The following is a 24,920-nucleotide window of genomic DNA, read 5'->3' as shown; positions in this document are numbered from 1 at the left end:
ACTAGCTCTAGCCCAACAAAACTCTGAGCATGGTGTAGGGATGGGGGCAAGAAGTCCCACCCCTGGCTGCGGAGTTATGGAGAGAAGGAAAACCAGTTTTCTTTAGTGGTGTAGCCATTGTTGGGTGGGACATTCTGCAGTAGAAAGCTATACATCTGAGAGAATATGAGCAGTACAAATAATGTTAGTTCTTAAATTACAACTGATTTAAAAACAATTATAACTAAAAGAAAGTAAAGTTTCTTGTTAATTGCAATTGCAGAGATGTTATATTTTTTTAACCATTGAGTAGTACTCTACTATGTAAATGTACCAATTTCTTTATTCATTCTTTGGATGAGTGGCATCTACGTTGTTTCCAGGTTCTGACTAATACAAATAATGTTGCTATGAACATAGTTGAACAAAGGTCCTTATAGTATGATTGAGCATCCTTTCGGTATATGCCCAGGAGTGGTATTGATAGGTCTTTAGGTAGACTGATTCCTAATTTTCTGAGAAACCACCATACTAATTTCCAGGTTGGTTGTACAAGTTTCAAACACTATTCTTATAGGAATGTTTCTGAACTGAACAATTCCTAAGCATAAAAATTAGTATTTTGCATTTAAATGAAAGTATCTATTCAAATATTTAACTCATGCAGAACTTAAAAAGATGCAACACTTTTTCCTTAATTGATTCTCCTTTGCAAATTGTTAGAATTCTTATATTTTCCTTTAGGAAACCTAGATTCTCAGATTTTTCAAATTTTATTCATTGAAAATAATACACAATGAGGTAAAACTGGGGGGAGTGGAGAGTAATTTAGACCTAAAGCAACAATGATTCTCACTGTCCTGTGATGTTTCTTTTCTGACTAGTTTACAAAGGCTGGCTCTGCTGGCCAAGTAGCAAGTTATGATAACAAAAAGGAGATTGATCATATATTTTCATATCAAATTGTCTCTTGGAGACCAGAAAGTTGGCTAAATTATGTCTTGCAACTATGAGTCTACATTTAAAACTAAAGTTTTAATATTAAGGTTTCTAAAAAGCTTATTTTTCATTCTCCAACATCAAGCTTTAGAGAACCTTACCATTTAGCGTAGTTAGTTCCCAATGACAGAAAACGTGATCTTCCTCACGTCATGTCCCACCCCAGATGAAACAGGGTATTTATAGAGAGATTCGGGAAAGAGAGGACTAGATATTCAACTAAATGTATACCTCATGGCAAAGTGGAAAGAGCCTGGCAGCAGATTTCTATAAACTGAATTCTGCTATAAATGGATATCTTAAAATATGTCACATGCTCTCTTTGGGCACCAGTTTAAGTACAAAAGAAGAGTTCTAACTTCAGCATTTTATATTACTACATCATAACTGAATGTGGAAATGTCATAGCTACCAAAAGAAAAGGAAACTTTTTCATAAATAGCAATTGTTATATTTATTATTTGAGAGGGGGAGGAGAGAGATTGGCACATGAATGCTGTGCTCTACTTGTGGAGGTCAGAGGAAAACTTTTTGGGAATCAGTTCTCCTACCCTGATGAGATAGTCCTTTTTATCATTTCTTTTGTGCTACATACTTCAGATTAACTATCCTACATGTTTCTGGGAATATTCCTGTATATGCCCGACTTCCTAATGGGGGAGGTCTGGGATATGTGTCTGCACTGGTTCTGTATACAGAGCTCAGATCATCAGGCTTCCGTGGCAAATGCTTTTACATATTGGTCACATTATCTGTGGAGTGCTCAGCTATCAATAGACTATCATCTATCTCACAAGTCTTTCCCCAAAATGAAGGAAACATTGTGGAAGAGGGAACAGGAATACTTAAGAGGCAGAAGTTAGGGGAGGATGGTGTCAAAACAGTCTTCCGGACAGGACAGGCATGATGTTCTCATGAACTCAGGGCTGGTAGAGTTGCTTATACAAGATCTACACAAGATCATGTCACTCAACATTCTATCAGGAAGGTAGAAGAAACTCATGAGCTCCCACCCCTAGATGATTAACTATGGACAGTTTACAGCTTCTAAAGGAGGTTGGGTCAGTTCTCTTTATAAGAGTGGTCCCTAATAGATAGGCCATTCTCCAGTGGGTGGCTCCACACTTGTGTCCTTATGGGTGGCTGTTGTGTAGCAAATTCCTCTGAGATAAAACATTTCTTTTTGGAGGAAAGATTCTAAGCTCAGAATATTATAAAGGGTGGTTAAATATTCCTTCACACATTAAATCTCATGAAGTTCAGGAAGCAAGCGACGCAAATGCTTTGGGGAGTCAGTAAAACAGACCAGATTTACAAGGTTCCTCTGTCCCCAAGCACAGATAAACTGTAAAAGACTATTGAGGGACAAAACTCCGAGTCAAACTAGTTGATTAAAAGATGCTCATAGGAGCCAAAACATCTGGAAGATGCAGAGCTTCCTAAGAGATGCTAAGACCAACTGAGATGACTGCAAAAGGGACCCTTCCTACTATCAAACTAACAGTAAGTTCTGCAGTGAGAGCTGGATTTCCAGGTGTCTTTTGTATCTTAGGAACCTAGTACATCCTAGGGATGAGGAGCTGTTATCCGTGTTGGGTGAGCTTTTGGTTTATGTTTCTGTAAGTAACCCCTCACTCAAATTCCTGTGAGAAACCCCAATAATACTCATTGGTTCACCAACTTGAACTCCATATCCGGGGTGAGCAGACATTTTTATTAATGTCTCTTCAGTAACAGTGCTATACAACAGTAGCACACATTGAACTCAGTGGGTAAAAGAAAAGAGAGGATATGAAGTTGGGAGTGGGGGACAGAAGGTAGGAGGTAGACCCAGGAGGATGTAGGGAGAGGAAAAAGGGATAAATGTGGTAATATATTGTATGCATGTATGATTTTATATAAGAATAAAATACCATGTTAAATACAAAAATATGTTAATATGATGAACATTATTTAGCATCTGTGTAATTGTATTATTCACTGATGATAATGTCACCTTTTTTCTCTAGGAAGCTTCCAACAATGTCCTGTAAATAAAATTTATTACTTTTTTGATAAGTGTTCTAAGGAATCACTGATTGGGTAAGTAAGTCATAATCACATAGCTATGCAGAAAACATTGTAGCATGTGGATTGTTCAACATGCCTTTTAAGAGTGCCTATTCACAATTACTCAACTGATATTTTTGATTCAACAAATGAGGAATTGTGCACTGTTTCTTTCTTACCAGAAATTAACCCTGAAAAGAGAACTAAGCCTCAAACATGTACGGGCATGCACACACAGATGGAATCTGATGTCTCCTGCTGATTTCACAGACAAAAGGCACACATGTGGTACACACACACACACACACACACACACACATATAAATTCATATATATGAGTATGTATATGAATCTAAACTTTTTGGTCTTAGTTATATGTAAAACGACAGCCTCTTCCCTTCACCTAAATGAGATGCAAAATTAAAACCTGATACAAAGCATCATTGAATTATTTACTTAGCAGCATATAAAGAGCATTCTCTCTATCCACAAAGAAAACTTGTTAGTATAAATTTATAAATTATTGATAATTTCTTCAAAGAAGAAAGGGAATGTGCAAGGAGAACGACCCACAGCAGAAATCATGTTCTCTAGAGATTCTTTGATATATGATCTTGCCATTTGAGGATGTTTGTGGCCTTATATTATCTTCAATATATATCATAATATGATTTACATTATGTTCTCAAATAGATATCTTACCTAAAATAACTTGTATTTTGCATGGCAGTAATGCTTGTAATTCTACACTTGGGAAGAAGAGACAGGAGAAAAATAAGCTTAAAGCTAACTTTGGCCTTAAACAATTTTTTAATTGTTTAAACTTGAGGACAATTTTTCTATACAAAACAATTTTTCAAAGCAAATTAAAAAAACAGTACTACAAATATTAACTGAGCCCAAATGAAAAATCTTAACCCACAGTTATATGACTAAACTATGACATTTATAGTTGCAGAATCCAAATTCTTAAGGTTATCGTACCAAATTGCAGACATATCTGTTGTAAAAGAGATTCATGGACACCACTTCAATTTTATATTTATTGCCATTAAAATTAGGGATTTAAAGTATACATAACAATAACCACCACCATAGAAAGAATTTGTCAAAACAAACAAAGCTGTCTTCTATATGTGTGATAAAGCTTTAATTAGATTCCTGCTAAAATAAAACTATTTTTAACTCATAGATGCTTGCACATGCACTGGAATTTAGATCAGGCAAGGAGGCCCATCTATCATCACATATAAGCTCGGAAATGTCATTCTTCTTTTCTAAATGTTTGATCTGAATTATTGAAATTTGATGAATTTACATAATCACATGAATGTTATGATTAATAAGGATTCATTATTGTATACAAGCCTGGATAAACTCATTTCTTTTTGTGAGTTCTTTCTGATCTGTATCTGAGCATTACCAAGACGTAATGATTATATATATATATGTGTGTGTTTCTCTATATATATGTCTTCAGAGCTCAATCTACATGAGCATTGCACATTGCCCATAGAAGTGATAAGAAAGTGTTTCAAGGAAAGAAAAAAATATGTGTAATAAATACACATGTGGTCATTTGATGCTAGCTGTTTTAGTATACTTGTTTGTGAGTGGTGAATGACACCAAAATCAAATAATAACAGCATTTACCATTGTTATGTGACATACAAAAGACTACCAAAAATAAGGCAAGAAACTGATTACAGCAATGTATTACACTTGATAGCATTAATAGCTATGTACCAAATTAAATGGACAAATTGTATGATTACCTTAATTAAGTTCGTAAAGTAGATTTTCCTTCTGATTAAAATATATTAAATAATGAAAGGCCATAAACCGATTGGATCACGAGAATAGGAAATTTATATCTAATAACTCACCATGATATGAAACAGTGCAAAAATCGTATTAGTGATTCTTAACTTAAATTTGAATAAATAGTGAAATAGTCCCACTTTTCTAGGAAGCAAAGTGAGGGTCGCACTGCAGGAATGTAACTTCAACATCTCTATGAAAACAAAGGGAGACAAGGGAGAGATGTTTTGTGCTTCAGTGTTCCCTGCAAGATTTGCTCTTTGGTGTCTACGATTTGCTCTTTGGTGTCTAAGCATAAACTAAGCCAAGCACTCTAGGAGGCTAACTTTCCCAGTTTTCATTACTATGCAAAAGCACTAAATTGAGCAAATTGGTGATAAACTAGATCAATTAAATCATTGTGTGGAAGGCCTGCTGAGGGAATGCAGATTTCCCTAGTAGAGGATAAGGTACAAAAAAAAGAAAGCAGATACTGTATCAACAAGGGCAGATGGCCTGGGAGCCTGTGCAGTACACACAACACAGGGAGACAACAGAGTGAGCAGAGAAAATTATCAGTGAACATGAAGTACCCGTATCGATACAAAGTTTTGTGCTGCTGCTTCCAACTCCAAGGGTTGGCCAGGATCCTTTCCAAATGAAAGCGACTCCACTTACGCAAAACGGAGAAAATGAAGTCTAGTTTCAATGAATTTTTAATTTTGTTCAATCTTGAATCTGCTCAACCAAAAACAATTTAAGGAGGACTGCCGCTATCAGCTTCAGAGTAAGCTCAGCTCCTCGCAAGAGAGTTCTTGAATCTCCCATAAAAATCAACAGTGTGCATCTAACAGCATTCTTTTTAATTTGCCCATCAAAATGTGAATCACCACATCAAATATTCTTCAGGGCCTCTTTGGCTCGCAGATTAAACATGTCATTTTGCAACATTCTTTGCAATCTCATTTTAAATAATCATAAATAATAAAACCTTGATATTCTTTGGCGTAGCACAGTTGTTTGATTCAGCTAAGTTTCCAAGTCTTAGAAATTGCACTGTTCCTTCTTTATAGTCCTCAAAAGATTAGTTCCCTAAGGCTTCAGCTGAAGGATTCTTTGTTATATTCAAATCTTGTCCCATACGAGTTGCTCCGGTTACTTATATTATGAAGAGTTTTGGAAATCGAACTTGGTCCACAGCAGAAAACTCCAACTGTTTTCCTGGAAAGAGAAGAAATGGGTAATCAGGTACAAATATGACAGAACACGACAAGCATTGAGCTGTATGAACGTGGGTTTAAGGTATTGGAAAAGTTAATTTCATGCTGCTTTACATTTTAAAGCAACTTTCCAATTATGACATTCATGGATGAATTCGGAACAATGTAACTGTGAGCATAAATTGGCTGGTGGAAATTATGCATGCATCTAATACTTTCACCACAGGCCAGTGGTGACCACACTAAGAGAAAGAGTGAAGAGGTGACAACTTTTTAATTGGCATTTTATGAATGTTGTTCTAAACTTTTCCCATGGAGTTGCATGAGCCGTAGTTAAAAAAAGAGACTGAAAATCACTACCAGTTGGAAAGCAGCATTTTTTATCGACCTGGGGGGAAGATATATACTGCTATATCCATGAAAAATTACAAATGGGTTTATTATTCGCTAACATAAAACTTCCTACAATAATCAAAACCATGCAGCTGTAAGAAATAGAAAACATAAATTCCAAGAATTAAACATTGCAATGTGATCTCCCTCCAAGGTTTATTGATGCACACTGGCTTCCTTCTAGGATATCAAATGTTTAAAATTACCTATTCCAACTAAGACAAATGCAGAAACCCCTCATTACCCCAGTGTAATGGAGAGCAAAAGACAAAGACCAAAATTTGTTGAAACACACAAGTACAGAAAACAGTTATATTAAGACTTTTCACTTTGAAAATTAAATTAAGAAACATTAAAACAGAATGTTTCCTTGTAGCAATGATGGTAAAATGCAGACATCCTCTTCCATTAAAGAACCAAAGAAAGGGCTATAGGTACATCTCAGGGTTGGTGCTTTTGCATATGGGACACCCTAATTTTGATCTCCAATCTTGCCATTATGACAAACCTACTATTGTATAAACTTCACATATATATATGTATATATACATATATATATATATGTGAAGTTTACATAATATTTACTGTACATTGGAGATCACGTTACTGCAGGAAGCCACAGGCTGACAAATAAAAAGCTCAGAGCCAAATGTGGCAAACCTTCCCTGAGACAGATAGCTTTCGTTGTCTAAAAAGATACTATGGACACTGTTGGAGATAAATTATCCACGGTCTTACCCAGCTGTAAACACTGAGAGCTATAATAAGGAATAGTGTGGCAAGATTTGACCATGGTTGCAATAATGGCAAAAAAAAAAAGTGTAACCAACTGTTTTCTGATTAGGTTTAAGACCCACTTGAAGGGAGGAATGCATGCCTAGTACTATAAATCTGGGTAAGAAACCAAGGTAGGGCAGCTCCCAGGCTCTACGGATGAACTCAATACTATTAGTTCCAATCTGTCCACTCAATTCATATCTTTATACTCATAAATTGGTTCCCAGGTCTCAGAACTCAGCAGGAGATGGTGCAATGGTTGGTAAAGTAGAAACTTACAACTGGCAAAGTGAAGAGAACTGATGTCTATGGAGGGCTTTCTCACAAATGGGGCAGGCATCTTTTTAAGGTTCAGAGCCCATGATGGAAGAATGGAAGATTTTAAGAGCTGAAGTACAGGGAGAACTTGGGTGAAACTCTTCTGAATATGAGGGACTACTGTACTCATGAGTTCAGGGTGGCTGTGTCTGTCTGCACAAGACCTACTTAAGAACAGGCAGGTCAACATTGCAGCATGAAGGTGGGGTTCAGGAACATCTACCCTGAACTGAGGAGTTATTGACAGCTGATGGAGGCTGGAGAGGGACAGTTTTCTTTAAGGGTCTGGTCCCTAGTAGAGCCTCACACAAATGCGTATGAGGACAGCACACGCTGGACTCAGTGTTGCTGCTTTAAGAGGATGTGAAATGGGGAGAAGGGGAGTTGGATGTGAGAGAACTTAGGAGGAGTGGGAGGCAGATGTAATCAAAACACACATGATACATGTGTAAAATTCTCAAATACTTTATATTTATCAAATATCCCAAAATGTGTGAAGCAAGTGTTTCAGAAACTGAACACATAACTACGATCTTGGGGGAAAAAAAATAAAGAAACAAACTAAGCCTAGGATTATCATCACTTATTGCCCAGCAAAAATCTATATGGCAAAAAAAACCACTGTGCAAATCCTCAAAAGTCTCACTGGGTTAAAACAACAACAAAAAAATGAGTTTACAGAGGCCAAAGGAGTTATAAGCCACGTAACAAAATAAGGAAGAGATAGATCTACAGCAAAAAACTCCAAAGTTCTGGAAAATAGAAACCTCGAATACCTGGCTGAAAAATCATCTGGTCATTTTCAACCACACAAATTTAGTTAAACACTTCTCAACGTTGGGAGAGTGCTGTGGAGAACTTTTAAAACCACAAACCGGAATGGAAAGGCCTGTGCTTCATGGTTCCTGGGTCATGTTCCTAAGTTTCCCCTTATTTGCAAAGGGTAGTTAGTAAAGATGTTGATAAAAGTAGCCTTAATCTTCAGACTGATCTACTTCTGTACTAAGAAATCTCACAGGAAGTCTTTAAAAGAGCAAACTGAAATAAAGTAGTGGAATTATATGCTACAAGTCCAATACAGTTGAGAAGAAAAAACTAAAATTGGCATTTAGCATCCAAACCTTAAAATGGGCAGAACTTAAATGTTATCAGAATGGCCCAAGTATACAGGTGAATATTACATCACATGCTCAGCATGTACCCCATCTCTCTCTCTCTCTTTCTCTCTCTCTAAAACACGCACACACATAATATAAAGGAAAGACAAAATTTACTTAGAATTATTAAAGACTAATTTGTTCCCCTCCATTCCTAAGTTAAAATCCTAACTTCAGTGCCTAAGATTGTGACTATTTTTGGCCACAGGACTCTTAAGAAGATGACTAAGTTAAAATTAAACATGAAGAATTGGCTTGAATACAATATAAGTAATATATCTAGATGGAATTTGAGCACAAGCATTGGGGAAGAATCGGGGGGAAAGGTCATATGAAGAGGCAGAAAGAGCACAGCCACATGTAAAACAGGGGTTCAGACAGTTTTCTGTTGCTGCCAGTCACCTTACCTGGCTATAAACATCATTCCTTGCTTTTCGCTTATTCTTTGTTTCAAAAGTCAAGAAAGTATTAAAGAGACTAGAAGTTATACAAAATCATGCTTAATATTACCCATAGGTTTCTATAGCCTGAGCCATCCTGAATCCAATAATAATCAAGATAACCCCCAAAGACATGTCTACTAGTCAGTCTGATTGAGACAATTTCTGTAGCAGAGCTTTCCTCTCAGATGACTCTCAGCTGTGTTAAGTTGACAATTAAGGCTCAGCAGGATACCATCTGGTAACATTTAGCTTCTTCTAGGAAGTCTACAGTTGGTTGGTCATACAAGAGTTGACATTTTAGTCTGGTGGTGCTTTGAGGTGCCTCTCCACTGCATTCTTACATGCATATTTTGAGACAGATACTGACAATTTTGCATTTCATCTTCTGTTTATGATGCATAATACATGGGTTTTTATCCCCTGCTAAATATACCTAAGTTTTTTTCTCTTTGTTGTATTATTTTCAGCATTTTCTTAAGGTTCATGTGATTCATGGATTTATGGGTTGTGAGGCATTTTTTTACAGCAAATTTGAGGGATGTTTTGTAGCTAATTCCTCAGCTTTGTCTTAGTCTGTCTTCTCTCCCACTGGGGCATCAGCTGCACATGTTAAAATACCTGCTGTTATTCCCAAGTTCGCTGGTAATATTTTTCTCAGTCTTTGTTCTCTACAGAATTTGATTTGTATAGATTCTAATTTTATAATTTTCATTTTGTTTCTCTTTTGTTTTTGAACCTATCTAGTGTACTCATTGCTTTAAAAACTGTATTAAATCCCAGAAAATGTACTTAGGCTTATTAATCTGATAGTTTGCAGTCACAGTCCATTGTAGTAGGAGAGACATGGCTGTAGGGGCTTGAGGTAGTGAATATCGTCACATTCACAGTCAAGGGTCAGGGAGCAATGAAAGTGGCTGCTTAACTCCTTCTCCCTTACAATTCATTCCAAGACAACAGCCAACGGGATGTTGTGACTTCCAAAGTGGCATTTTCCATCTTAGGTAAACTTTATAAAATTCCTCACATAAATGTCCAGAGATTTGTTTCCATGATGACTCTAAATCCTGTCACCTTGACAATGGAGGTGCACAATCACAGTGGAAAGTAAATTTTTCTCACTCCGGTATCAAGTGAACACAGAGACAGGATCTGTCATCTCTATTTGCCTTGCCCATCTTGAACGTGTCCTTAAATAACCTGACTTTCTTATACTTGCCCATATCTCAAAAGGGTTCCAAACTCACCAGCTGGGGAGTGGGATGAAAAACGGTATGAGGAAGGATATATGGGAGAGACAGACAAAATTAAGGGCCATTTGAATAGTAGTATGGAAACCTAATACAGTAGAAACATTCTCAAGTAAGATCTATGAAGGTGATCTAAATGAAATCACCAAATAACAGGGAGACAGAGCTGCTGCACCTGGACTATTCTTGTATCGAAATGAAGCTTCAAGTACCAGGATTGGGTTGCATCTAATTGATTTGTTGGCCAAAAAGTATCCATTTGAACTCCCCACATAAACCAAGTTGTCGGCAAGACTGTGACTCATCTCAGCTCACAGTCAGGTCCCATTGCTGAAACCAACAACCACACAACTCATTGAACATAGAGAAAACAAACTAGTGCCTACCTAGAAACTGTACCCCTAGGGGCTAGTGTTCTTAGTACCAGACGGCACTCTACATGTTAACAAAAGAGAAACATAAACCCCAAGTCAGCTACAAACCCTCTATTGTCAACTGCATCCTGCCTGCAAGACAGATTAGTGCAGGGGTGGCACAATGCTTGTGGGAGTAACCCACCAATATTAATGGTCTTTTAAATACTTTTTATCATCCATGCATTCATGACTTGGAGGTCTTCTTTAAAGCTTACCCTCATTCAAGATGGTCTATGCACTTAAAATCAATCAATACCCTCTGTATATATCAAGATGCGTTTTTAAAATTACAAAATTTTCAACTACATTCATGCACCACAGAATGAATTTCAATCAAAGATTTGTCATACATATAACTGTGCTCCCATTAGATGAAAATAGTGAAAAAATGTTCTTGATGATGAAAATTATCAATTGATAAATGAGCATGTTGCTGGTACGTTTATAAGTTTATTATACTATACATTTTGTTATTGTAGAATGCATTCCTTCTACTTAAAAAAGAGAGTTACTGCAAAGTAGCAGCAGCCTCAGAAATGTCTGGTAGAGTATTACTTTTGGCTGCATTATTTTCTCTTGTGCTTTATTTAATCTTATATTGCTTTGCTCATTATTGCATTAGGAATACTATGTCTATCTAAATAAACACATGTATAGAGAGACACATAGAGAGATCTGAGGTATGTCATATCTTAAGCAAGTTTGTTTGCTTAAATACCCTCTGTATATATATATATATATATATATATATATATATATATATATATATAAAATACCCTTTATATATAATGTATTATTAAAATTACATTCAGGCATGACATAATGACATTTCAATCAAAGATTAATAAAAATGATTGTGGTACCATAACATGGAAACAGAACTAAAAGTTCTCCTCATCTAATAATGCTGTAGCTGTCATTAAAACATAAGTACAGGACATTGTTCATGACTTTGTGCTCAAGTTGGTACAAGCAGTTGGACTGTACTGTGAAACATATAATAATTATTATTATATTGCCCTATAATTATATATGTATTATGCATATAATTGGTTTTACTTGTTATATAATATCGTTATATTACGTATTACATAAATAATTATATGATAATATAATAATCATAATGTATAATATATAAGTGTATACTTTCCCATGACTAACAATTCCAAAAATGTCTAGAACACTAACTGAATGTACATATTAGTGATTACAATGGTAAAGTCATACGAAAAATATTAACCTATGTACAAACTTCTCATAAAAAAATTTAAAAACACAATTACAATTTATATGCATACTTGATGATATAGAAGTAATATCAATTTAGCAATAAAGGCATCAATTTTTCAGGTATAAGGTAAATTGAATTCCAAGAAAATTCAGTAATTAATAAATTATTAATAAATTATTAATAAATTAAACAGCAATTCAAGTTTAAGAGTAAAGGTTGTACAATGTTCAGTAGCTAACAAGAGCTTCTTCCGGCATCATTTTTATAGCCAAGGGATTAATATATTTCTATTCCAGTAAATATGTTTAAAGTAATTAATTGCAAAATGTCCACATCTGCAAACTTTTTAGTGCAACTTATGAAACATCTGAAAATTAAGCTCAAGTTATAAATTTCAGATGTTCTTGGGCACACAGCTTTCAAACTATTTTCGGTATTTTCTGGTTAATGCAGTTCAATCTGGTGGTTTCAGGGAACATATATGACTGGTTCATCTGTCCTAATGTAAATGCCTTTCCTTCCACCATTAATTCTTCAGGTCACAGACACGTCTATAACACTAACATTCTTCATAGAACCTCAGCTTCTAAAAAGGAAAAATGCATTTGGAAATACTTCTTGTTTGAATAGTTAACATAAAAATAAAAGCGTTGAAAAACTCCAATCTGACAATAAAGTACAAAAAAATAATTTCTGAATGTAACCATTGGTGACATTCCCTTGTTTACCAAAATGACATTGAAAATATTTTATTCCTGTTGCCTGGAATATACCATGTAAATAAATGTCCAAGTGAAAGTGAGTACAGAGATTTAAAAGGAGGTGAGTCTAATTCATTAGCCATTTCTAAATCAGTTTTAATTTTTTGGTATTCCCTGCTTTTAGGGTGGTAAATATCTGACTTCAACCTTTGATTGAATGTTCAAATGACTTTGTGATTTGAAAACATATGGACAATTTATCTTTAAACATTTCATGGGAAGGTTCAGAAAGATTTTAATTTGATCTTCAGCCATACATCAGTTTTATGAGGAGCATTACTTACCCTCTGTTACATTTTGCTATTTCATCAAATAAAAGCTTCCACCGAGGACGTCCAATAAAAAGTCTACAATTCAGTGTGGGATAGTTTTCTCCAATTATCTTCTGTCAAAAAGGAAGCACATGTTTTATAAGACATAGCTTTGAATAAATAGCATATTTCTCTTATGTGAATTCACCCGGACCATATCTTAACTTCCCAATTGCTAAGACAGAAGGTAAGAAATGGAAATATATGAAGTACAACCATTTCAAAATGTCACTTTCGTTTTCTTTCCCTTTAAAATTCATTATCCTTTTGAATGCCATTTTTATAAATTGCTGACATGCCTAAATTTTAGTTGTTTCATTTTTAATAAATTCAAAGTAAGAACCAATTCCACTTCACTGCATACTATTAAATGGGCTCAAAATTAAGTGTCACTGACATATGTTTGTATGTAAGGATAGTTGTCATATTATGCTCATGATATGAGTAAATTAACACAATTTAATCACAAAATTTGGGGAATAACTGCAGACAAGTTATCCCAAAACAGCAGAGCTCAAAATTTCTACCCTATCAATCAATGATTGTTGATGAACACATTGTTAGAAATGAAAACACTCATTAATTGTCAGTGAATAGTCACATGAAACACACACACACAGAGAGACAGACAGAGAGAGAGAGAGAGAGAGAGAGAGAGAGAGAGAGAGGATTTTTTTAACCTGAAAAAAAAATTTGCCCCAAGATTCATCACATTTTATGCAGCTATTTGATATTTTTAAACATGAGTTTGTTTCACATCAAAATATCGCCACTAAGAGCAGACATTGTCCCAATGAGTTGAGATGACACAAAAGGTTGTGTGGAAATGCTCAGCAAACTCTCTTATCGTAAACAAGGCAGGGTAGCTCTTACTGTTTCTACATGAGATTCCTCTGGGATCGACCAAGTTTAATTGGCCATGGCTTTATCTTTGCTCACCATAGCAAAACTGCCCTCTATGGAAAAAGAATCACAAGGTTGTACACTTATTGCTGCCGTCTCCCTAGAGACAAAGAACTTCAAATCAACCCCAAAAGGAAAGATGGAATCAAAAGGTTTGCTTCAGCATGCTGTGAGGGGAACTGAATGGCACAACATGGTTGACTTCAAGGACAAGTAATGAGTTTTTTGGACAGATTCTAAAAGAGGCTTTCCTATAGGACACTTCTGCTCAAACCTCCTGCAGTAATTTTTTTTTCCAGCACAGCTCTTCTTGTAAATCTTCCATTATCAAGGGGCTCATTTAATTAACAATAACATCCAGCCACATACCTGAATCCCATCTGTTTGACTGAGGTACAGCTGGATGTTCACATAGTCAGGTCTGTTTTCCTGCCAAAACTGAGAGCAACAAGACAATGAATAGACTCATTTAAGTTCTTTCCAAATGCTCAGGTTTTACCTAACATATGCGATTCTATAACACAATAGATAATTTGGCTTATCATAGTAAAATATAAGTAGACATGAAGTTGATAAGTGATTAATAAATACAAAGACAAGCGGCAGGTGACAGGTTCTTATATTCATACCTTGCTCTGATCTAATGCTGATATTTAGGGATGATGATGATGGCAGAAAAAAATTATGTACACCTAAAGATACAGTATAAGTCATTCTAAGCACCATCTTATTCCTACTAGTCCCCTTTAAATATCCTTTATTTTATTTTCTGCAAGGCCCTAAATTTTAACCTGTAGCTTCACTCATCAATAAACATAATTTTCATTTAAAAAGACAATAGGGATATAGGATATTTATCACAGGGAAAAATCAAAAGAATAAAAAGTAGACATGTAAAAAAAATAAAAAAAAAGAACAGTTTTAGATTTAAAGAAAATTGAGCCGACTGTATAAAGTTTCCATATATGTCCTGTTCCATTTCTTCCATCATGTTATGATGATCTCCTTGTTAAAGTTATTGAACCACATTGATACACTGTTAAATAAGTCTACAGCTTACTGAGAGATATCTTGTTTCACCCAATGTCCTGCTTTTTGTCCCAAGATTCTTTTAAACAAAACTTAATACATTTAGTTATTGTGAAAAAAAAATAAAAATAAAAAAGTAGACATGTGCCTTGTTTACGGTCATTCACTGCCGACTTTCCTCGAGTAAAAGTGTAGGAGACAAGAGGCAACTGGCAAAGAAGCAACCTAGAAAACGTGAAACAACAGCTTTCCTTTTCCTCTCCCACCTGAAAACCTTGATTCTACCTTAACTATTCCAAGTACCTTCATATTTGGGTTATGTCACAACAATTATAGAGCATCTCTAAGGTTCACCCACACTTTACTATGTGTCAGAGTGCTCATCTTTTCAGGTTAAAGAATTTTAGTGTACAAATTCAATGTATTTTGTTTCTTCATGAGATGTTTGCATGTTTGGAATATTATGAATCATGCTTCTAGGAACATTTTGTGCAAGTCCACATCTTCAATAACACTAGATTTGTACTTAAAAATGTTTTCCTAACATAAAGTCTGAAGTACCACACACATACATGCATAATGAATACACATGCATGCATGCAACACATGAACACAAGCCCTACATACGCACACATACACACAACTCTATTGCTGCGTTTCTTGCTTCTTCTTATGTTATAGACCCCTCTACTATTCATTGATTGCATTAAGCATATGACTCTATCACAGCACTTTCTGGAATGCTGGGTTCCCCATCTTGAATTTGCTACCAAGATTCTTGACTAATCAATCCATTCAAGTCTGTACCCCAACAGCATTTGGTTTGGCGGATACTCCTGAACTCACTCCTTAAACAGACACTCTGTCAGCAACACTGATAGACTTCTATGTTCCTTTCTTTTTTACCCAAATTGAAATCTCAGAATCAGACATACTGCATATTTATTGGTTTGTTGTCTATCACACTACTAATATAAGAAAGATAAAAACGTGGCTATATTTTGTTACCTTATATATCTTTAGATCCTAATTCACAGTTGGCAGTTAATGATATTTGCTGGATGATAACAAGATTGATTCCATGTAGAAAGAAATATTGCAATGAAGCATGTGAATGATGATCACTGAAGAACTTTTTTTTTTTTGTGTGGTTTTTCGAGACAGGGTTTCTCTGTGGTTTTGGAGCCTGTCCTGGAACTAGCTCTTGTAGACCAGGCTGGTCTCGAACTCACAGAGATCCGCCTGCCTCTGCCTCCTTTTTACAGTTAAAAAGTGCCAACATTAAGGAATTGATAAGTCAGTAACAGGGAGCCATGGAATTCTCCACAGCAGTAAAGACAACAAATTGATTCTATGCTAACTCATAGAAAAACAACTTTATGATGTAGAAATAAGTTTTCAAATGATTTGAAGAAAAATATAAATAACATGCCAGAACTTTCATAATTTTAGTGATATAGACTTTATAGGTAAATTAGTAAGAGAGATTTGCCTTTACTCAATTGATCTGAAGTATTTATAGCTTTATTTATATAATTTGTATCTATATCTCTCTATACATAAAAATTAATGGAAAGTATTAATGATAGAATAGGCAAAGAATGAATACTATTATTTCTGAGTAAGAAATAAAAAATTGATTTTTAATCATGTATAGTGGATCATGAAACTTGCTGACTATAACAATAAAACAAGAATATGGGACAAACTTATTATAATTGAGCTTAGAAGATAATGTAGTGTCTGTGGTGGTCCCTTCATCCCTCTTCTCTCTTTTCTCATCACTTCTAGCCATGTGCATATACATGTATGTGGAGTGTTTTATGTTAAAATGCAGAAACACATGTTAAAGAATGTCACAGGAACACACATATATTTGCAAGCACTCATATCTGAGAAGATGTACATCTGTTTTAGTTAGATATTACCTCTGGTTTTAGATACTAAAGAAGTTTTTATTCTATAATGAGTATTTCTTGCTTTTAAAATATAAAAATATTTAGAAAATGAGATAACTAAAAAATAATAACCATCCTAATAATACCTTGTTGTGTAACATACAGAGCAAGTCTGCAAACCACTGGAAGGACCGGATGTCTCTGCACACCCAGATAAAGTACAGTCTTCTTAGCTTGTATGGTTTCCAGTCGTCCCTTGAAAATCAAGAGTGAAGTTGTGACTGGAACTAGATGAACAATACAAAGTTCACCAATTCTTGAACATTTTCATTCCTAAGCAACCACTAAGAGACAAACAAAGATATCCCAAACCCAGTCACTTCCATGTCAGCATGCTATACACTATATGCTATTACTGTCAGTTACTGTAAACAATACATTGACTCTATGATGTCATCAACTGCTAAATTTATCAGTATTATATACACATCACCTGCTTCCGCTTTGAGACCATAAACTGAACTATTGGATAAAAAGAGCATTGGCTCATGAATCTCAGAAAAATAAGTTCTCTATTTCAGTGAACTGTACCATTGTGCAGGAATCAAAAGGTCATTCGGCCTTGCCCTCACTTTTAGGCAAAAATCATTCCAGAAACTTGGTTGTTTATCCCTTTCTTAATACTCACTTAATAAAGATTTCACAACCACACACTATGTAATACATTCCATTCACTCTCAATTCCAAGTCACGATGCCTACTTATGACTATGAAGCAGACTTGAGGTTAAGAAAATGTTCCTATTTTTATAATACTAAATATCAAAATAACTTGTAATATGTTGTCAGAAACAAATGATTTCTGGATTGTAATATGCTTATTTTTTAAGAGTCTCCAACATGTCCCCAAATCACATCCAGTAGAATACTTGAAATGAAATAAAATATTATTCAAAAATATCTTTCATTTATCTTTTGTGCTGAGACAAGGTCTAGCTATGTAGCCCAAACTTATTTTGAACTCGTGACACTCCTAACAAAGCCAAAGGAGTATTGATCCCTCTGCTTCTTCTTCCTCCTTCTCCTTCTTTTTAAAATATTCCCTCAAACATTTTAAAGTGAATTTTGTCTACTTGAGAAGTGAATGGAAGTGATCTGGGATCACCTTTTTTGCTGTCACTGTGTGTTTTTATGGTGACGAATCAACCTTTGTTTATAATTCTGGAACTAAAGTACTGAGAGTATGTCCCATTTGGGCAACCTCAACTTTGACATTTCTTTTCTTCAGTTTGTTACAAATTTGCTAATAAATGAAGGGCTGAGGTGATGAAGTGTTCATCATCTTCTCAAAGGAGCTTTCCCTGATCATACTCTTATAATTACCCCCAGACATTTATTTTTATAATCTATTCAACATTTTTTTGCTTAAAAGGCTTTTATGAATTAATTTCAGACATGTATATAATGTATTCTGGTTCTCCCCCCCCAATCCTATCTTCTCTCCCTCCATCACTATCATCTTTCCTTAATTCCCTATCAATCCTGTTCCCAGATTCATGACTTTTGGTTTTGATTTGTGGTCCGTTTAGCTTTACCAGAGCCATTTGTGACCATGGATTGAATTAATCATTGGAGCCTGGTGGGGTCACCAGTGGGCACAAAACTAAAGACATTGACTTTCTTTCCCCGAGTCTATCAGTAGCATGTAGTTTGGCAATGGCTTCATCAATCCCTTACTACTGATGCGCTCATACTTCTGAAGACTCAGAAAGGCATGATTGCAATGGTTGTTTTGTCCAGAAGAGGACATTTCAATCCTGGCCTCTATAATCTCTATTCTTTCTGCCTCCCTGTTCTAAAATATTCTCTGATCCTTACAGAGCTTTTCACTGGATTTGATATTTTCAGAAACAATTCACCGTATAAATGTGTTACTTTATTTTAAGTTGCTCTAATTGAATGTTGACTTTCTAACAGCAGAGTCTATGTTTCCATTGACTGTTTCACCCCCAGTAACTCTAAGATTAATTGGCACAAAGGCACCCCAAAGTAATTGTTCACAAAATGAATGAACAATGCCACCACTGTGAGGAGGTCAAGCAAGAAGGCCTAGGGTGTGTAATTCTTAATAGGAAAAGAAGATGGATTTCTTTTTCCAGGGAGCATGCTGGGTCTGAAGCTCATAAACTGTGAGTTACTGAATTTTTCACTTCACTTAGTAGGAAATGAAATTTCTTGAACAGCAAGTAAGAAAACTCTGTAAAGAACTATTTCATATATAAACTAGAATTATTTGAATATTGATACTTCTCTGTTTGGAGTAAGAAAATAGATTAAAGTGACATACAGCAGGGTGTTTAGTATCGATGCAAACGGAGTGACCCCAATGCCTCCGGCCACACAGAGGCTAACTTCATAGTTCAGCGACTCCTCAAATGGACTTCCAAATGGACCATCAATGTACAACCTATAGAGAAGGTGGACAATGAAAATAAGTTAATTTCCTATAACATTAACTATTCATGCTGAATGCAAATTCTATGTGCTGTGATAGCTCAGGCATTATCTCTTTGTTCCTTACAGTGAAAAGTCGTAAGGAAAAAGCAATTTGTTTTGAACAACTGATAGCAAAACAAGAACTTCCTTCCATTTCTACATTAACTAAAAGTTTAGGAAAGCATAGGAAAAACTATTTTGTAAAAGAGTTATTGGTTAAAGCTCTGGTAATATTTCACTATGACAAATGACCAAATGAAAATACCAGTTTCTTCACTGTGTTTGAAACTGAAGAGTGTACCCTTCAGTAGCAAGTACTCTATCATACATATTTACTCACATATACACTACATGGACTGGAAATCAGAGAAAGCAGAAGAATCTAATTGTTCCTCTCTTGCCCTAGATAAATTATTAAGTATAGGAATTAAAAGAAATCACAAAAGAAATTGTCCTTGATCTGTGAGTGCTTGTGTGTGTGTGTGTGTGTGTGTGTGTGTGTGTACATTTAAACATCCTTAACTGTAAACAGAAATCACGAATTGTCTACTTAGTATCCATCCTTCTTCTCATAGTAACAGAACATTAATTTTATTCAGGGAAGCGAATGTTCAGCCAAAACACCACATTTCTCAGATTCCATTCATCTGTTTTGACTGTGTGGCTATTTTGGCAGATGTGGAACAAGTGAATCTGGAATGGAAAGACGTCTTATGAGAGGCTGTCTCACTTGGGTACTGTGACTCTTCCCCTTCCCCTTTCCTACTGTATCCCCGATGTCTAAAAGGTCCATTTTTATGGTAAAATAGTCATCTGTGATGATTGCAGAATAACCATATTTTTATGGTTTGTGTGATTTCAGCATCTTGACAGGAAAGATAGAACTTATGTATATAAGACAGTTGCACTGAACTTTTATCTCACCAAACAAGCATCAAAATTGATATGCCTAATGTAGGAAGACATCCTACGACTACATATCTTATACAATTACATATATACAATTCTTACTCTGTCTACTTAACTCATAGCTTACATTTAGTCAGCAAACATGAAATATGTGTGAATTATTTGTATGATGATGTGTTTGATTCAAGACCAACAATGACTTGAGACCTACCCTATAAATGTTTGCATCTTCATTTATGCCACATTGAACGAGTTAGATAACAAACAGATTAATTGAATGCATTGATACCTTAAAAGACGAGATTGTCTGTAAATTTCAGCAATAATATTTATACATTATTTCATCAACAAATAAGTAAGAGGAATCATGAAAAAGACCTTTCTACTATTTGTCTGCTTCCAAAGCAACACATCCTCCTCCCTCCCCACATGGCTATTCTCTGGTGTTTTGTAATAGCTTTGAACACAAACACTAGAACTTGAAGTTCCAGTCACTTACTAGGAATGAGATCACCGATGAGCTACTTGACCTTGCTAAACTCCATTTTCTTCATCCATAAAAGAGACAAGATGTGATGAGACAGAGAAAACCTGTTAGGAATTGTAGAATGCAACCCAAACACCAGAGATCGTTTCTACATATGACATCATTGTATTTATAGTATGCCATTGGGATGAGGCACAGCAAAAACAGAAGAAGTGGACTAAGCTCAATACAAGGTGGGGATGGTAAGGATTTATTATGATGGATCTCTGATAATCAGTTGCTTTTCATTAGAAACAGTTTTAAAAATTCATTATAAATTAATACCAGTAAATGAGGTCCCATGTAATATTTTGAAAACTGAATTCACTATGAAATATTTAAATCAGCTCAGTCACATAGAATTCAAACACACACACACATAAACACGGCCCAAACAATGGTGAAGGGAAAAGATTACAAAATCACTAGTGATCAGTTCCCTGATTGAAGAGACCTAAATTTTTTATGAGAGGTAGAAAGAGACAAGAAAGTAACAAATCTAATTTTTTACACATTAACTTCATTAATGTGCAAAATAACTTGGTTTTCATTTATGAGTAGTAGCAACCTTTAGTACCAGATTTTACAATTACATTATATGTGACAAGATTATGGATATTAAATGCAAGTCTTCACTTCTATAAAACTGCAGTTGAGCTATGGGCATAATTTTAAACTTCAGTTGACAAGTGATGGAACATTCTATTATGAAGGACAGCATATCTAAGAGAAGGACCTATAAATTTCCATAGTTTACCCCAAACTACATATGCATATTCTACATTTAATACATGTTTCCCTTAAAAAATTCTCATCAGTGCTTCTAAATTGTGTTATTTGTTTGTTAAAATGGAGTTGATTAAAGAATCAGTTGAGATAGACCAGACTGATATTACAATTGCCTTTGACAATTTGAGAAGAAAGTTTATGTGTAAATAGTAAATGTCCTTACTAAGTTTTTACAGTAGATGATAATCATCACACTTCTGACTCTCCAGTCCCTTCCAAGTACCACACCGCTTGCTCCCAAGACTTTACCTTCAAATGCCATAAATGTGTATCTTTTTCCGTGATCTATAATTTATGCTTCATGTAAGTAATGTGGTATGCCCCAGTCTGCTTTGTATTGCTATAATAAAATTCCTGATAATTGGGTAATGTATACAGAAAAAAAGAAAAAAAAACATCAAATCAAATTTATATTTCTACTTAATTATATTCAAAATACATTTCTACTTTAAGAACCAAAGAAGCCTTTAACATGGACCTTTGATATATAACATACTTTAAAAAATCATGATATTGTTACTGATGACAAATATTTATGATCAGTATACAACCATTTCATGCTATTTTAAATGTGTACTTTGAAAACTATATATCTTTTTAATTTTTAAGCCATTTAAAATCTTTAAAGAATTGTTATTATAATTTGTGTGTGTGTGTGGTTGTATGTGTGGATGTGTGTGCACACACATGCATGTCATTATATGCCACAGATATGCAGTGGCCCTTGGAGGCCAGAAGAGGCACTGGCACTGGAATCACATGGGATTTTTTTTTCTTGAGGCTTCTCTTCTTAAAAGTTTTAAATTAAGAAAATCAACAAATACTTATGTTTTACCCCAGAGTCTAAAACAAGATATCATCAAAATAAAAACTGCTTATTTAGCCGGGCGGTGGTGGCGCATGCCTTTAATCCCAGCACTCGGGAGGCAGAGGCAGGCGGATCTCTGTGAGTTCGAGGCCAGCCTGGTCTACAGAGCTAGTTCCAGGACAGGAATCAAAAGCTACGGAGAAACCCTGTCTCAAAAAATCAAAAAAAAAAAAACCTGCTTATTTAAAATTTAATCTGTTCCAGAAGCTGTACTAATTATTCTATATATACCGTCACTGTAGAGTCACAAAATAACTTAAAGTAGGCATAATAAATTGCCATTTAATTGTAATGGGAATTTAAATGCCAAGACATCAAGTAATTTTCCCTAGACCACAACTCCTATTTAGAGAAAAGATAATTTCTAAATTCCTTTTGAATCTATCTCCAGCATTCCTTTCTTTAATGACTAGACATTAATCATACCAGCCAATCACCACTTCTTTTGGTTAGGAAAATAAAGAGCATGCAGTCCTAGACCATCCATCAGGTAACAATTTCTTCTTCATCCGGGAGAAAAATGATTATGATTAACTACTCCCCAGGAGAAGATGGATTTGCAGTTTAGATCACTCAAGAGATAATTACACCAGTAAAAGCCATAAAAAGTGGCGAGGGAGCATTAAAAAATAGAGATGGTCTTCAAAATCTGTCTTGCTTTAATGGATTGTAAACTAACGTGTGAATGGAATTTCTTGGAGGGCTTATTAACACACGTAGATCTGGGCCCTACCCCTAGACTCTCTATTCAAGGTTAATATTCTGGATGAAGGCTAAGACATGAAGCTCTAACAGCATCCCTGACACCCCCCACCAGAGCTGTACTCCTGCAGATGATGATTTTGCATACAGTGATCATGGGAGCTCCTGGAAGCCCATAACATTTGGATCAAAACTCTGTAGAGGGCAGGAGACTTAACTCAGTGGTAAAGTTCAGTAAAACACTTGCCCACCTAGAAGCCACTGAGCCTGGATACAAAACAAGCAAGCACAGACCTTGCTAGAAGATTTGGATGGCAATATACATTTAAGGAAAGAAACATTGCTAGCAAAATGTTAAGTAAGCCTCCGAAGACAGAAGTCATTCATCACTTAAGGATCTGCAAGGATAAAACTTTTCTGGAATAGAACTACCAAAAAAAAAAAAAAAAGCATATTCTTGAAATTATATTCTTATATCCATTATGAATTGACACATTTAGTTTAAGAGTAGCTTTTAACTTTCATTTTAGTACTCATCTATAAAACATATTCATCAACTATTTTTGAGGCTATGAATTAACTTTGATATCTGTTTGCTGAGGATACTTTTGAAGAGCAATGTACAAACAATACTCTGTTAAAAAGTGGGTGGTTTCTATCATGGGATTCTTAAGATTTACTTTTCTCTTCTTTCCATGTTGGGGATCAAAGCCACAGGTTCAAAAACGCCAGGTAGCCCTTTATCAATGAAAGAAATTCAACCTGGATTTTTAAGATCTTTTCACAAACGAAGAATTTCAGGACAATATATTAGTCAAAAACGAAAACAAAAAAAATCCCCAACCAACAAAAACCTCACAAACCTAAAGTCCACTGACACTGAAAGGTGTCTGGCAGGCAATAATAACAGAGGAGGACAAACCAGCAAAGCCTCTCAAGCACGCAGATGCTAAGTCATGCATACATATCTCACACACAGATGCTTAAGTCATGCATACATATCTCTTAGGCACGCGTGCATCCTCAGAATGTTAGACGCATTAGGCAAACCTCCAGCCAACTGACTCACACGGCTCCTCTAGAATCGGTTCTTATGAATACGTCTGGGTTACTCTGTCAGACACATAGGTGTCCTCTTGTTTGTTTATTGGTTTTGAACTACCAGCTTCTTGATTTGTCGGATCTCTTAAAGAGAATCTAAAAATTTTAGCCATTCTTCAGTTTCTGGAAAATCATTTTATTTTAGTGGTCTGCTAGTTTTCTAAAGCTCCAAAGAGTATGTTTTAATTGTGAGTTGAATGTTAGGGGCTGTGGGACTTACTACCTGATAATATTAACAGAATAACTCTCCTTTGACATATTGCTTCCCTAGACTAGAGAACACCAATGGCATCAGAAATACTCACGATTCAATTCTACATACAACTCCGAAATTTACATTTTTAGCTTTCTTGTCAGCTAGGTATTAGAATTCCACTAGTAAAGATGTCCTCGTGTAGACAAGAGACAATAATTCTTGTTTTGTCTTTTCATTTTAAAAAGATTTCTTTTTGATTTTTGTGTGTTTATATGTCTGTGTATATATGTGCATGTTGTGGGTGCAGGAGTCCTTACAGACTGTGGTGAGTCACCTGATGTGGATACTGGGAACCAAACTCAGATCTTTTGCAAGAGCATCACATCTCTTAACCATTGAATCA

General features: G+C 35.3%; 1 protein-coding gene across 2 annotated transcripts in view; it reads right to left on the bottom strand.

Annotated features, from left to right (window-relative positions):
• Nucleotides 1-3,836: 3,836 nt before the first annotated feature.
• The window catches only part of Nox4 (NADPH oxidase 4), a 90,338-nt gene continuing 69,254 nt past the window's right edge, over nucleotides 3,837-24,920 (bottom strand). For both annotated transcript variants that reach the window (XM_041649700.1, XM_041649710.1), the window contains 5 exons: nucleotides 19,278-19,397; nucleotides 17,078-17,186; nucleotides 14,374-14,442; nucleotides 13,075-13,175; nucleotides 3,837-6,048 (listed from right to left, as the gene is read on the bottom strand). In XM_041649700.1, the coding sequence (XP_041505634.1) occupies nucleotides 5,928-6,048; nucleotides 13,075-13,175; nucleotides 14,374-14,442; nucleotides 17,078-17,186; nucleotides 19,278-19,397 (520 nt within the window). In that variant the 3' untranslated portion in view covers nucleotides 3,837-5,927. The remainder of the gene's footprint in view (nucleotides 6,049-13,074; nucleotides 13,176-14,373; nucleotides 14,443-17,077; nucleotides 17,187-19,277; nucleotides 19,398-24,920) is intronic.

Source organism: Microtus oregoni, unplaced genomic scaffold (assembly GCF_018167655.1).
Source record: "Microtus oregoni isolate MIOR12 unplaced genomic scaffold, Mior012 000000F_ref0000247, whole genome shotgun sequence".
In the NCBI taxonomy this organism is placed as follows: domain Eukaryota; kingdom Metazoa; phylum Chordata; class Mammalia; order Rodentia; family Cricetidae; genus Microtus; species Microtus oregoni.
This window is presented reverse-complemented; position numbering and strand designations above follow the sequence as displayed.